Consider the following 15,479-nt stretch of genomic DNA (forward strand, 5'->3'; position numbering starts at 1 on the left):
ATTTGCTTCCTATTGCTTCGTATGTCATCTGCTTTCTATTTTTTGTGGAAATATTATTTGATTAATATAATAAGAAAACCTTGCTGAATAAAAGTATAAATTTAATTTAAAAAAGAAATCTTGCTGAAATCAAACTTTTGAATGGTAGTTTATGAATGAACAAACAACAGCAAACTGAAGAATGGATGAGATGTTTGTTCTTTTGCTCTTCAACCAGGTAAACGTGTTTTCAGTTATCTTACCTTCATCAGTCAATGCCTTCTTCTGAACACAGTGTTAGTTCACTGGACCAGACAGGATGTACACCGCAAAGATACTGCGCCCAGTGCCAGACATTCATATCCAGACAGACGCCTGATAATGTGTGATCATACGTGGCTGGAAAACTCTACAGACAGGCCAATCTATCAGATCCAGTCATATTGATCTGCTCTCAGATGTCAATACTGCTGACCTGGCAAAAGTGTGTTTACCTTGAACGTGTTGAGCAGTGTGTGTGTGTGTGTGTGTGTGAGACTGTGAACCCAGAGAGCGCGCTGCATTGATCTGTGCATCACATACATGAGGCAGAGACACGTACACGATGAAGTGCTGGAGTAACATCGCTCAACCATCAGGGCTGAAATGACAATTACTGAACCAAGTTAAGATAATGTAGAAAACAGGATGTAGAATTGTAATTTGAATTTTAGGAAATAGAATTTAAATTAATTGAAATTCTAATAAATTAATGTAACTAGATGGATGGATGGATGGAAGGAAGGATGGATGGATGGATGGATGGATCGATGTAAGAATAGATGATGAATGGCTGGATAGATGTAGATAGATGGGTGGATGGATGGATAGAATGTAGTATAAATGGATGAATGATTGGTTGAAATGATGGATGGATGGATGGATAGATGGATGGATGGATGTTTAGAAGAATAGAACGATGTATAATAGAGTGATGGATGGATGGTGGATTAACAGATGATGGATAGATGGATGGATGGATGGTTAAAAGTAATAGAAAGATGGATGATTGATAGAGTGATGGATGGATGGTCAAAATGATAGATAGATAGATAGATAGATAGATAGATAGATAGATAGATAGATAGATAGATAGATAGATAGATAGATAGATAAGTGGATGATAGAGAGCTAGATCATGCATAGGTATGGGTTTACAGAATGATGTATGGGTGGATTAAAAGATATAGATGGATGGATGGATGGATGGATGGATGGATGGATGGACGGATGGATGAAAAGATTGATGGAACAATAGATGATGAATGGCTGGATAGATATAGATGGATGGGTGGATTGATAGTTTGAATGAAGTATAGATGGATGAATGGTTGGTTGAAATGATGGATGGATGATGGATGGATGGAATTTTAAAATGATAGAAAGATGGATGATGGATAAAGCGACAGATGGAGATAGATAGATAGATAGATAGATAGATAGATAGATAGATAGATGTTGCTAGTAGTCTAAGCTGAATGAGTGAATCAAGTGTTATTCTTTGTGATTCTTCACTGATCCTTTAACTCAGTGGAGTGGAGGTGTTTGACTGTGTGTATTTTTAGCAGATTGTTCCTCACGTGGGTGTACACTGAGAGTTAGTAGATGGTGTGTGTGTGTGTGTTTGGTGTGGGATTGGCGTGAAAGAGGATCAAAGGCTGTAGACACCACATGTGTGCCGTCTTTAACCCGACGGCTGGCTGGACGTGTTCTCTCCATCTAGGACTGGGTGAGCGGACGGAGTTCTGCGGCCATATGGTGCTGCTGTCAGCCAGGATGATGGCTCGAGTTTAGCTGGACATGATACACACACACACACACACACACACACACACAAAGGGCATATAAGGTCGTCTGCAAAACAGTTGCACCACTTTTTTATGCCGTCTCTAAGTGCAGAAACCTGCATCTTATTCACCACAGTCCTAGTATTAGTGTGTTATTATAACACAGTATTTCATAGACTTAATTGAATTAATCATGATTACAGTTAAATCACGATCATAGCTAACGGGATTTAAACTTACAACCTCATAGTTACCTTTGAACCTTTGCTAAACTGCAGCACACTTGTAATTCTCACATCTTGCATAATAAACTAATTTAGTAAATAGAAATAGAAATGGTCAGTAATAAATAAATAAAATAATAATATTGCTGCAAAAAGAAGGCTTATTTATTTATTTGGGACTTGTAATAATAAATAATATTGTGGTTAATGCACAGTTAATGCATTTATTTATTTATGTAGTAAATATATATTTGTTTTTAGCATTGTAGCAAAAAGTAGGTATATATGAAGAATGTTCTGTGTCTCTACAAGACAAGTTAATAATCTCCTCTGCATGAGATTTCTTTTACTTACTGTGTTTGAGAACAGTGTGAGTTTTACACACACTTACTAACAGACACATGACTCAAATCGTCCGCTGGTCTTGGTACTTGCAGACTGTGTTTGCCTTGCTGGAGGAGGTAATTAGATTCCATGTTTAATTCAAACCTTGCCTTGCTAGATTTTGAGGCCTGCTGCATGTTCAATTCTTCTAAATGTGGCCTTTGTGCATAGAGAAAAGACTAAAGACAGTGTAAAGTGAAGCACTGCAGCCCCGTTTTGTCGTGTGTGTGTGTGTATGTGTGTGTGTGTGTGTGTGTGTGTGTGTGTGTGTGTGTGTGTGTGTTAAGCGTCTCCTCTTACAGCTGAACTGCTGTTATTCTGTTCTCTTTTCTGTGGACATTTTATGGGTCTTAAGGTGCTTGTTTTGACTGCAGGACTTCTCCAAATCTGTGTTGTTACTAAACCTACTAAAGAGTTTATAAGAATAGTTCACCAAAAAAATGGAAAATCTTTTATCATCTACTGACTGTCATTCTGTTTTATGTCCTGTATTACTCTTTTTTCCATCTTTAAAACACAACAGATGATCACGATGTTCACTTCTCGTTTCCCTATGACATAATAATTAAGTTGTACAAAATTACATTATTAAACTAATCTACACAAAATCTAAACTTTTGAAAGGTAGTGCATCTTTGTCTGTATTTCTATTAATATATTTGTACCTATGATCTGAATTCATGCAGTCATGTCAAGATGTGCCAGTTTTGACTTGTATCACATTAAATGTTGTTGTTTATCACATCTCACGACTCAATATCTGTGATGTCACACCTGGCCTGATTGGCACACTATATTTAAATATATGCAGAGAGGAAGAGTTTCAGAGATGGATGGATGGATGGATGGATGGATAGATAGATGGATAGATGGATAGATAGATGGATAGATAGATGGATAGATAGATGGATGGATAGATAGATAGATAGATAGATAGATAGATAGACAGATAGATAGATAGATGGATAGATAGAAAGATGGATAGATAGAAAGATGGATAGATAGATAGATTTTTAGCAATAGCCAAAAAAAAACATTGTATGGGTCAAAATCATTGATTTTTCTTTTATGCCAAAAATCATTAGGATATTAAATAAAGATCATGTTCCATTAAAAGATATTTTGTATATTTGCTACTGTAAATATATATAAACGTAATCTTTGATTAGTAATGCATTGCTAAGAACTTCATTTGGAAAACTTTAAAAGTGATTTTCTCAGTATTTAGATTTTTTTGCACCCTCAGATTCCAGATTTTCAAACAGCTGTATCTCTGCCAAATGTTGTCCGATCCTAACAAACCAAACATCAATGGAAAGCTAATTTATTAAGTTTTCATATTATATATACATCTCAATTTTAAAATATTGACACTTAAGACTGGTTTTGTGGTCAAGGGTCACATGAAATGTCATTTTTCGGCTGAATGCCCCCTCTATGCAGCATTTTGTCCCCCTTGAATATAGTTCCTCACTGGATGGTTTTTGTACAGTGGAAACGAGGGTTATTGATGTGTTTTTGCGGCTGCATGTGTCCTCCTGCTAAAGGCATTATACGGATCTGTTTCAGGGCGACTGATACATCAGGAAATGAAGCAGAGTGAGCAGGAATGATAACTGACAGGAGTCTTATAAAGTTGGTCCTGATAGCATTTCCTCACCGCTTTTGTTGTCGATCTCTCACTTGTCTCGTTCTCTCTCTTTCTTCGAGAGCCACAGAGTTGAAACGCTGGATGCTGCACCATTACAGTAAAAACCATATCTCAGAAAACCTACAAACTCCGTCTGACAGACTGCATGCATGCATGTGTGTGGGCAGATGTCAAGCTTTGACAGCAGCACGTCCATTGAGAGTGTGTGTGTGTGTGTGTTTGTTACCTACTGTGCCGAGATCCCATTAGACACATATGCCAGGGCCTCAAATTTGCCCTCAATCTGTCTGCCAAGCGTCTGCCCGCCCATGCCATGACACACACACACACTAATCAGTGCTGGCCATGAGAGAGACACATGCAGGTCAACATAATCTAATTGTGCGAGATGGACAAAGAAATGGACTAATGAATGTGTGTGCGTTACACTCGGCCGTTGTGCAGTTCTGACACACATTTGGTGTCATTCAGTATTGTTGCTGCAATCAAACACACACTCCACCCCGTCGTGGACAGCGGCGGACGCCCACGCATTAAAACCTACAGTCTCACTACATTTCCATTCAATGGATTTGTCGTCTATTATGTAAAAATTAGTGCAATCAGAATAATGACTAACTGAACAACATACAACCTTGAGAGTAAAACATAACAGCGAATGAGTATGGATGGATGGATAGAGAGTCATTTAGGAGGTTTCATGACAATCACAATGCTGTCTGTATAGGCAGTGAGACCGAGCGTGTGTGTTTGTGTACACATCACACACAAATGAAAAGTACCCTGTCACTTGTTTGGTTGTACTTGAATGAGTGCACACACAAGACAAAAGCTCTTTAGTGGAGAAAAAAAAAAAAGAGGGATGGCATCTTAAGCTGTAAGGTCAACGGAGAAAGAGAGAGGGACTGGTAGCAGAAGACAAATGAGAATACGCAAGCAGACATCAAATCAAAGATCAGCTCTCTGGAAGCTCTTTTGCTCGTGCTCGGCGGCCGTTTAAATGCTAATTGTCTGAAAGCATGTGCGGCGCTGATGCTCCTGAAGCGCTGGACTGGTTCGGTTTGCGGGCAGCAGTCGATCATTGTGTAAATCGGGCCGTTGATGGCCTCTGCCATCTGTCCCGAGGTAACAGAGCCCACGCTGTGGGGCCTCTCTGGGACCAGGTGCAGGGGCCCCGCTGGACTCTTACAGTAATTGTACCACTCGCGCTATTGTCTGAGCATGAGGTCATATTGTGTGTGTGTGTGTGTGTGTGTGTGTTGCTGCAGGGATTGCGTCATCCATCAAGCACCTGCTCCCAGTGCTGCGCGTGTGTGTGTGTGTATGTGTGTGTGTGTGTGTGTGTGTGTGTGTGTGTGTGTGTGCTGGTACATGCTCTCACTGTGCCTCATATAATGGCCATTATGTGTATCTCTTCACAGCAGACAATTGCGTAGTCTAGTTCTGCCCTCGAACGACTAATTTTCTTTTTATAATGAGAGGGAGGAAGACAAAGAGAGAGAAATATTGTGCTGCCAATTCCTGTCTGATTCACAAATTAACTAAATACTATAAAAATGTGCCATTGCTTGTGATAAAAATGAGATCTTATATTCTGAAACACTTTACATTGGTGTGTACATTAGGTATGACATCAGGGGTGGATATTTTGACCAAAATCATTGTAGATCCACGTTAACAGTATCGCAGTATATAATGCAATCAAAAGTTTATTCAGTGCATTCAAAAGTTATTTATTTAGAGTAGGGGTGTAACGGTACACAAAAATCACGGTTCGGTACGTACCTCTGTTTTAAAGTCACGGTTCGGTTCATTTTCGGTACAGTAAGGGAAAGAAATGCAAACATTAAACTACAGGTTGTTTATTACTATAAACTTTTTTTTTTTACAATTTGTTTACACTTCTTAAATACTTTTTAATAAAATATATATAATATAAAAAAAGAATAAGAAATAAAATACTGCTGCAAAGTTCTCCAATAAAACTTTATTCAGTCTCAAACCAATATCATATAATAAAATATAATAAGTATAAATATATATAAATATAAAAATAAATAACTATGATTACAGTGCAGCATTACCAATCCCAGCTTGTAGGCCTGCTCATATTTAAAAATATATATATAACTTTTCCAAGTTTAAAGTGCAGCATCAGCAGTTTCAGTTTTTAGACTTGCTCAGATTTCATTTTTGCGTTGGACCGATTGGAATTAAGAGCAAAGGTCTGTTTAAATGCCTTCGGGAGCTGCGTTTGAATTACAATTGTTTTTTTCCTAGTTGTAGTGATGTTCACACTCGCGTGATGCCTTTTGAAAACCTTAGGCCAGTGACACACTGGCATATTGCACCTGTCAAACAAAGACTATTTTGCCGTCAATACTGTTGACGGTGTCCTTTATCAGTAGTCTTTATATTTATGCTCAACATGAAGTAAAGATATTGTTGTCGTGAAGACAATATCCTGGTCTGGCTCTTCCAGCGCCGCGTCAGGCATGATTCTGTTGTGTAAAGACACAGAAAACGTGAAGCAGCCGCCACGCAACTGACACGCAGCAGAAACACACACACACGTCACACAGCCAGTGTGTCTCCGACCTTAGAATCAACTGCAGGCCGGGATTTGCACTGAACGCGGAGACTTCCACCACTTAATGTGTTCGTTTTGGAAACACGAAAATGTACCTATGTTCCGCGCACAAAATATTGCATTTGGTCATTTGGTACACACGTGCACCGTACCGAAAGCCCTGTACCGAGACGGTCCGGTCCGAATACACGTACCGTTACACCCCTAATTTAGAGTAATGTCATATGCATGTGCTAATGCATGTTCCAAAAAAAAAAATATATATATATATAATTATTATTAATTGTATCAATTTATTTATTTTAATTTAATAATATTAGTAATGCCAGACCATAATAATTATAAAACTTGTTTTATATATTCTAGATAATTCAGTGAATTAAACACATTTAATACAGTATTTTTTTGCAAATGAAAAGTTAAATTATTTTGTTATTTTATTATTTCTATAGTAAATAGTCATGATGATGCTTATTTTGGATGATCCCGTAATTCATCTTTTCTGTGTTTGTGTGTGTGTGTTTTAGGTCATCGGCAGTGATCCATTTTGGGTTCCCACTACTGAAGAGGAGTACTTACACTTTGGAGAGAAAGCAGACTCGGCCAATCAGGCTCTGAAATACAGGAATGCCGTTCGCAGACGCAAAGGCCTCTACGTGGAGGAGAAGATCGTAGAACATGCAGAAAAACAGAGAACTCTCGGCAAGAACAAATAAAACCAATGATCCTCTCTCAGGAAACATGAGCAGAATGAATTTCAGGAAACCCATTCTTATGTCAACTGGAACAAATGCATATAAGAATGGTTTTGCACGGTTGTTTAATTTATTTAATTGTTCTCCTTGTGTTTTATGAAAGAGCTTCTTAACTTATTTGGTGTCACACAAGCACTCCTTCATCTGGCGTTACAGTGTCGCTCTTTAATGACCATCCAGTTGACTGATAGTGATTCAGTCATCCTCTGCAGAAATCAACATGCGCTTTTGAAAACCTGTTTAGTTTTTAACAGACCACGGGCGTCATTCATAATGGATCTCATGATTTCTTGTTGCATATCATCTGAGAAAGCAATGTTCAAAATGATAATGGATTCTGTGACTGAAACTCATTAACTAATATCTGCTGAGAGATTTCAACTACAACTGAACATCAAGTCTTTATTCTACGTGATATTCATCTGCACTCATTTATTGTAAAAAGTGCTGTGCTATTAAGTAATTAAGCAATTGCAGTGCACTCGGAAACCTAATGCTGTAAATATTAGACAGCAGTTAAAGTCAGTTACACAGTTTGAGACATTTTTGGAGCAGACTGAAGGAATATTGTTTGACTTGTACTTTACCTTTTCCATGTTCCTAGACTACCATTCCTTGCTTGGTTATTAAAGCCAACAATTAAAGGGACATGCCTTCAAATCATGCTGTATCTTTTACATGTTTGGGGTCTGACATTGCATAATTTAAGAGTGCTGATTTAAACCCTGATTTAATTTAGCAGCTTTAATGGCGGAGGGGGAAGGATTAGAATATTTTTTAATTAGAAAGATCAAATATCTTTTGAGGAGCTCCCAAAATACTGCGGCCTACAGAATAGCACACGTGTGAAATCACTACAGAGATGATGGAAATCATTTCGCCTTTTAATCATGTCTTTTAATCAGTTGTTTTTAATTATCGGAAATTTACTCATCCACCTGTTACAATCAAAAAGTTTTTATTTATTTTTTACATATAATATTAATAATAATTATTATTGTTGTTGTTGTTGTTGTTGTTGCTCTTAATATATGTATATAAAAAAATTCATGTGAATGTAATATTGCATGTATTATTATATGTTAATAATAATAGTAATAATATTAACAACATGTTAAAGCAATTTATGAAAACAAGAACAATTTGATATTGACATTTAATTGATTGGCAGCCCTGATTAAAATGAATTACCATGCTATACATTTCTTCTTTAGTTTGTAAGCTAGATCAGTAAGATCTAAGATGTCCTTTTAATTACATTGCAAATGTAAACAGAGATGAAAAAAACAGCAATATACAACAAAAAAATGTTACATACAAATTTTTGTTACTTTGAATATCTCAAATTTGGGTATGGATGATGATGATTGTATTGAGTCCATTATAAAATAAAGCAAACCTCATAGGATGTTAAATTGCTGTTTTGTACTATTTCAATTTACTTGCAATGAAATGTAAAAATATTATTAAAATAATAATGATAATTGGCTCTTTTATAGTGTTTGCCGTTAAATCATAATTTTGACTCATAATGCAACATTTTGAAAAGAGGTCGTCTTCAATATGATTCATCAAACACATCAATAGCTGGCTGATCTGAAGTCTGGTTGCTCTTATTTTTCCCAGCGCACACTGTTGATATTTCAGTAGTGAGGGCTGATCCCAGATCAGACGTCTAGTGCAGGGGAAGGTAATGACCTGCACGTTGCATTAAGCTAATGGAGCTAATTCAGTGGATCGAATGGCTTTAGTCAGCAAAACAGAGAAAGCCTTCAGATGCTGCAGATAAACTCTTAACCAATGCAAATGGCAATTTCCACTCAAGCCTTCACAGCTATTAGAGCTTATTTATGGCCTCAGACTCATCGTGCTGGCCGTGTGGGGGGAATTAGAGGGACGAGATGTATGGCAGCGCTACACCAGCAGCGTCTGGAGAACAGGTCTCTAGCATTTATTTAAGAACTTTAACGTTCCCGTTGTGTAAATCCAATTCGTTTTTCTTCAGGGTGAACTTGATTTTAACAGTGATGTATAATTTAGTTTTTAAGACAGACTCACTGTAAGCTCTGATATTTGCTTCTGTCGAAGCCACAGGTAAGTGTGTTTTTTAAAGTGTTTTGATTCTTGATTGAAAAAAATGACACTACCCATAACTCTAAAGAGACATTTGCCAATCAGAGAAGTTGTTGTTAACATGGAAACAGAAATTTGGTGGTTACAGAAATCACCAGTGACCTCCCACTGCCACGAAGCGCTCTGCTAATCATTTAATCAGAGCAGTTTAAAAAGGAGTCTCTTATGTTCACCAAGGCTGCATTTATTTGATAAAAAATACTGTAAAAACAGTCAAATATTATTACAATTTAAAATAACAGTTGATTATTGTAAAATATAATTTATTATTTCGAATTTTCAGCATCATTCCTCCAGTCTTCAGTGTCACATGATTCTTCAGAAATCATTCTATACCGATTTGCTGATCAATAAACATTTCTTATTATTATCAGTGTTGAAAACCGCTGTGCTGCTTCATATTTTAAGGATTCTTTGATGAATTGAAGCAGCATTTATTTAAAATAGATACATTTACTGTCACTTTTTGATGGATTTAATGTGTCCTTGATTAAAATGATTAATTTCAGAATCAAAAATCATACAGACCCCAACATTTTAAACAATAGTGTAACTAAATATTTTGCAATAAATTTTAAATATTGTTCTATTATTTTTTGCTAGTGTTCGCTTACAATATTGACTTTTGGTCAGAAGTACACCATTTTTCTTAAGTTACATCGTTTGATTTAAAAACAGTGCTTCATGGGAATAATAGTTCATTCCATTGGTTTTATGTATTTATTTATTCTCTCAGTGCATTCATGAGTTCTCTCTCTCTCTCTTTTTTTTTTTTTTTGCTTCAGGTCCAAAATTTCCATTGTTATCCTACCTGTTGTTAATTATTTATTTAAGAATTATTGAAATTTCTGTGGAGAAAATAAACCGGAAAAAGTCTATACCTATTATGGCAATAAACTTGTTTTTTTATTTATTTATTTATTTATTTATTTATTTATTTATTTATTTATTTATTTATTTATTTATTTATTTTTTACCTCTGAAATCTAGTAAATGAGTGTGTCAGGAGTTTAATTAGGGTCAGAAGTTATGCTTTGTAGTGACGTTATCATGTGTACAGTAGTAAATGACACAAAATGAGCTGACAGTAAATATTACAGGGTTTAAATGTGTCTTAAATTCACAACGAGCACTAACTAATCTATTTGTGTCTGTTTTGAAAGGTGAAGTGTGTCTTTTTTGATATTGAAATGCTTTCGTAGGTTGACGTCCCGAATAATGAACGCCGTTACTCTCTGGAGCTTTTAAAACCTCACAGCAACATAGACTCGACCGATGCCGAGTGCTTTACAAACATCTGCTTTAGATGTATTATTAATAATGCCATGATAAATGGTTGATTAGCTAAAGCGTAGTCTGTTGAGTTGTACTGACGTGTGCTCACAGGTGTGAACGTCTATAGCATCAAACGCCGCTCATCCTGGCAGATTTTACAGCGTTTTATAATAAGGCATATCAATGCAGCTGATCTCCAACTGAGGAGCAGCTGTTTGCTGAAAATCATATTTTATAAAGTGGATAAGCTTCTGAAGTCTTGGATCTGCAAACCTTCAGTGAGCTGCAGCTGATTGTTGACACGAGGTGTCATACTGTTTTATAATGTTATTTTTCCTGTTTTGGGTCATCTGTTTTAAACCTGTTTTGTTATATAATGTGAGATTTATCATTAATATTTTCATCTGATTCCGTAATGTGGGGCCAGTTGCATAAACACAGTCATTATGTGAAGTCTTTGGGCCTTTTCTGACTAACTGGCAGTTAGAGATGATGTGTTCTCAAAATTCTCAAAAAGGTTTTATGCAACTGACTAAAAAAATAATAACAATAATAAAGAAAGTGATTTATACATAAAAACTGAATAAATGAGCTTTCCATTGATGTTTGGTTTGTTAGGACCGGACAATATTTGGCAGAGATACAACTGTTTGAAAATCTGGAATCTGAGCATGCAAAAATATCAAAATACTGAGAAAATCACCTTTAAAGTTGTCCAAATGAAGTTATTAGCAATGCATATTACTAATCATGAATTACGTTTTGATATATTTACAATAGGACATTTACAAAATGTAAATGAAAATGTCTGAAAATGTCATGAAAATCTTCATTAAAACATGATTTTTACTTGTATCCTAATTATCTTTGGCATAAAAGACAACTCAATAATTTTGACCCATACAATGTTTTTTGCCTATTGTTTAAAATATACTCCAGCGTCTTGTGCTCCAGGCTCACAAATATGGATATTTGAAGACCTGGACTATTATAAATGCAAACTGAAATAAGTCGATGTATATTACGGACTGAAATAAAACTGAAACTGAAATAAATAAAAAATGATTTTGAAATAAAACACTAAATAATAAATATCAAATATCAAAAATATAAAACCGTAATGGTATATAAATAATACTTAAATAACACTGCGAACTCAATTGTTTTATATTTTAAATATTTTATATTCCTTTTATATATTTTTAGATTTGGATTTTAATTCTAGTTGATGTTTAAGCAATTTTGATGCATGTTTTTTGTTTTTTTTGTTTTTTTGTTTTCATTTAGTTTTATTACTATAGAAACTTTCAATATAGTTTTATTTACTATATTAAGATAAACTAAATTAAAATGAGAAATGTTCATATATATATATATATATATATATATATATATATATATATATATATATATATATATATATATATATATATAAATTGTTTAACTATATTATCGAACAACATCATTCAGTTTCCAGCAAAATTAGCTGCATTTTAACATACATTATTCTTTACATAGTTAAAGTGATATTAAATCACTCATTCCTGCCACCTTTAGCAACTTGAAATATTTGAGATAAATAGTGTTTTTGAATGTCTGTGTGCGTGATCTGATTCGCATGTTTTCTTTTTCAAATTTGAGGAGCCCATCTTTAGAAGGACTAAAGCTGCATCTTGGGAAAATTCTGCTAACCGCACGGAAATACAGAGGAACACATAAGATTCGGTGACACACAGGAGGAGGATTCCCTGACTCAAGTAAGCGTGCAATTTGAGAAGACACACAAAAGCGGCTGAAGAGTGGGTTTGCTCTCAGTGACTGTTATCTTGATTGATGAGTCCAAAACAAAGAAAGAGTTCTTGTGATGGGCAAAGGTTGAAAACAGGTCAAGTTTACATGCCTTTAGGACTTCCGTGTGTAATTTGAGCAACACTATCAGGACCATTTGCTGGAGTAATGACTGTTTCCAAACAAGTTTTCACATAATCTGGCCTAATCCTTCACTGATCAGCCTGAGACAGATTTCCTCCCTAGTGATGCACGAATCACACACTTCACCCTCAAAGTCAACACGACACACCATTCGCATCCCGTTTGACTGTGATTCTGAGTGAAACATGGTTTTCAACGGTTTGAAAATTAGGCTGGAACTTGATTTATTAGCCAGAAATTAATTAATTTGATTTGTTGTATCTGTTACATTTTGATTAAAATTATGAAGATTTTAAATACTTTGCTACAATAAATTGTGTTCAATGAAACCAGAAACCTGTATTAACAGTGTAAAATGGGGTTTTAAATAAATATACATTTTGAGTTTGTTGATTTTAAGGTAGTTTTTCGGTTTCACTTTATTTTAAAGTACGTGTACTAACATGTACTTATAGTGTATTTACAGTGTATTTATCTAAGAAAGTTCTGGTAATACAAGGTAACTACATGGGTTAGGTTTAGGGGTAGGTAAAGTGCTACCAGTTTTTCTTTGTGTAATTTCAAAAGTAAGGGTTAATAATAGTTATGCCATAAAAACCAGCACATGGTAGAAACGTAAGACAGGCCACAAGGGAGATGCTGCATTATATGGATAAAGCTACAGAGTGGTGTCTGATGCAAAGGCTCATGGGTAAAACGATTGAGTTGAATAAAGAGACCCAGATGTGGCCTTCAGTGATCATGTGTAGAAATCACATGTTAAAGGGAAAGTCCACCCCAAAATGAAAATGATGTTGTTATGTGTCATTCCAAACTTGTTTGAATTTTTTCTTCTGTGGAAATGTTTTGCATATTTTCCATAAAAGTTTGTTTTTATTGTCAAACCTGAATAATCATAAAAAACACAAATCTGTTCCATGTCGTCTGAAATCTCATAACAATTCTGTGTAGGAAGGAAATTTGCGTAGTTATTAACTGATAAACTCTTCCTCTTTTAAGAACTCTGAAATCTTAATTATGTCCATGTTCATATTTGCATCTCAAAAACGATGTTGACTCAAATATCGATTTGTTCCTCACACAACTTAAAATACATAGCTTTTAGGGTCAAGTAGGATTTATTTATTTTTTCAGTAAGTAATACTTTTATTCAGGAAGGACACATCAAACTGATCAAAAGTGACAGTAAAGACATTTATAATATTACAACAACGAATCTGTTTCAAATAAATGCTGTTCTTTTAAGATTTCCAATTATCAAAAAAAAAGTAAAAACACAAAAAAAATAATTTTAGTAAAAAAAAAAAACATAAATACATAAATAATAAAATACAAATAAGCAGCTTAAATCATTCAAAATATGAAAACATTTTAAAATATAATATTAGTTTTTTTTTTTTTTTTTTTTTTTTTATATAACAGAGTACAAGATATTTCAGAAAGAAAGTCTTACTGACCCCAAACTTTTCAACAGTTGTGGAGCTGTATTTAAATTTATATATGCATATGGACTATTTTTATAGGACATTTAATTATTTATTTAGAGCAGCAATACATTTTAATTTTTATTGTTAATAGATATATAATATTTATTCATTTATTTCAAACTAAATGACTACATATCTCCTTTTATTTTCCAGAAAAAAATAAAATAAAATACCAAACAGGTTTAGAGGGTGAGTTAATAATGGGAGATTGATCATATTTCCTGAACTCTGTCTTTCTGTTTCTCGGTTATCATCAGGCATTGTAGATTGTTATTGTGAACTCTAGGTTGTTCAGCTTCCCCAGACATGACAGTATTGAGTATTGTTATGATGAGACGTTATATTCATTGATCAGAAGCAGTGCATGTACATCAACTCTGGCCCTCTTCATTTGAAGGGCGTAATCTTTGCTGTCCTAAAATGAATTGCTTTTGATTTCCTGTTACCCGAAGGCCGATAAGCGGATGGAAAAGCAGGGGGTGCTTCTTGAGCGTCTGTGGTCACGCTTAACTTGGTGCTCAGCTCACCGTTGCAGCAGATGCTGCTTTTCTTCCCTCTTCACAAAAGCTTTTTCCCCCTGCTTTTTCTTTAGTATACTCCTGAAGCCCTGAGGGGAACGCAGCCGTGACCCTCACCTCAACGAGCCAGGCTTGTATTTCCATCGCTCCTGCGTTTGGATTGTTCTAGACTGTCTCTAGTGATTCATTAGAAACAGCCAGGAGTATGCAGAGACAATCGGCGGCTAATGCGTTTCCCAGAGCTCCTGCACAACAATCCCCCCGTCTTTTCTTCTCTGAGTTTTCCTTGGCTTTTTTTTCCTCGGGTCTTAAAGAGCATTTAGAGAGTTGAGCCGAGGTCCCACTGTGAGGCTGCTGTTGGACGTCTCAGGCGGTGTGTGGAGGTGGTGTTTCCCCGTGGGTCTGTGCCAGAGCGGCGGCCCCCGCTGGCAGTGACCGCTTGAAGGCCAAACAAAATGCTGTAGGTGCCTGGAAGTCACAGGCTAAATGCCAGCTGAAGTGTGCCAGGCTGAAGGGTGCTGCTGATGGACTCTCTGCTGGACTTTGTCCACCACTAATTGACGGTGAAATCTACTGGGAGTCAGTTTGTCTTCTGTGTCCAGATTAAAACTTTACAAAGGGACAATACAGCTAAAAACATACAAACACACAAACTACTATTCAGAAGCCGTTTATGCCCATAAGACTGCATTTATTTGATCACCCAAAAATATTGTGTAAAACTA

General features: G+C 35.6%; 2 protein-coding genes across 3 annotated transcripts in view; one reads left to right on the forward strand and one right to left on the reverse strand.

The window, feature by feature from the left end:
* LOC128017361 (elongation factor-like GTPase 1) overlaps positions 1-8,069 on the forward strand; it is an 82,406-nt gene extending 74,337 nt beyond the window's left edge. For both annotated transcript variants that reach the window (XM_052602722.1, XM_052602723.1), the window contains exon 20: positions 7,182-8,069. In XM_052602722.1, the coding sequence (XP_052458682.1) occupies positions 7,182-7,370 (189 nt within the window). In that variant the 3' untranslated portion in view covers positions 7,371-8,069. The remainder of the gene's footprint in view (positions 1-7,181) is intronic.
* LOC128017369 (ferritin, heavy subunit-like) overlaps positions 1-15,479 on the reverse strand; it is a 346,688-nt gene that overhangs the window by 284,414 nt on the left and 46,795 nt on the right. The window lies entirely within an intron of this gene.

The sequence above is a fragment of the Carassius gibelio genome, chromosome A7 (assembly GCF_023724105.1).
Source record: "Carassius gibelio isolate Cgi1373 ecotype wild population from Czech Republic chromosome A7, carGib1.2-hapl.c, whole genome shotgun sequence".
Classification (NCBI taxonomy): Eukaryota; Metazoa; Chordata; class Actinopteri; order Cypriniformes; family Cyprinidae; genus Carassius; species Carassius gibelio.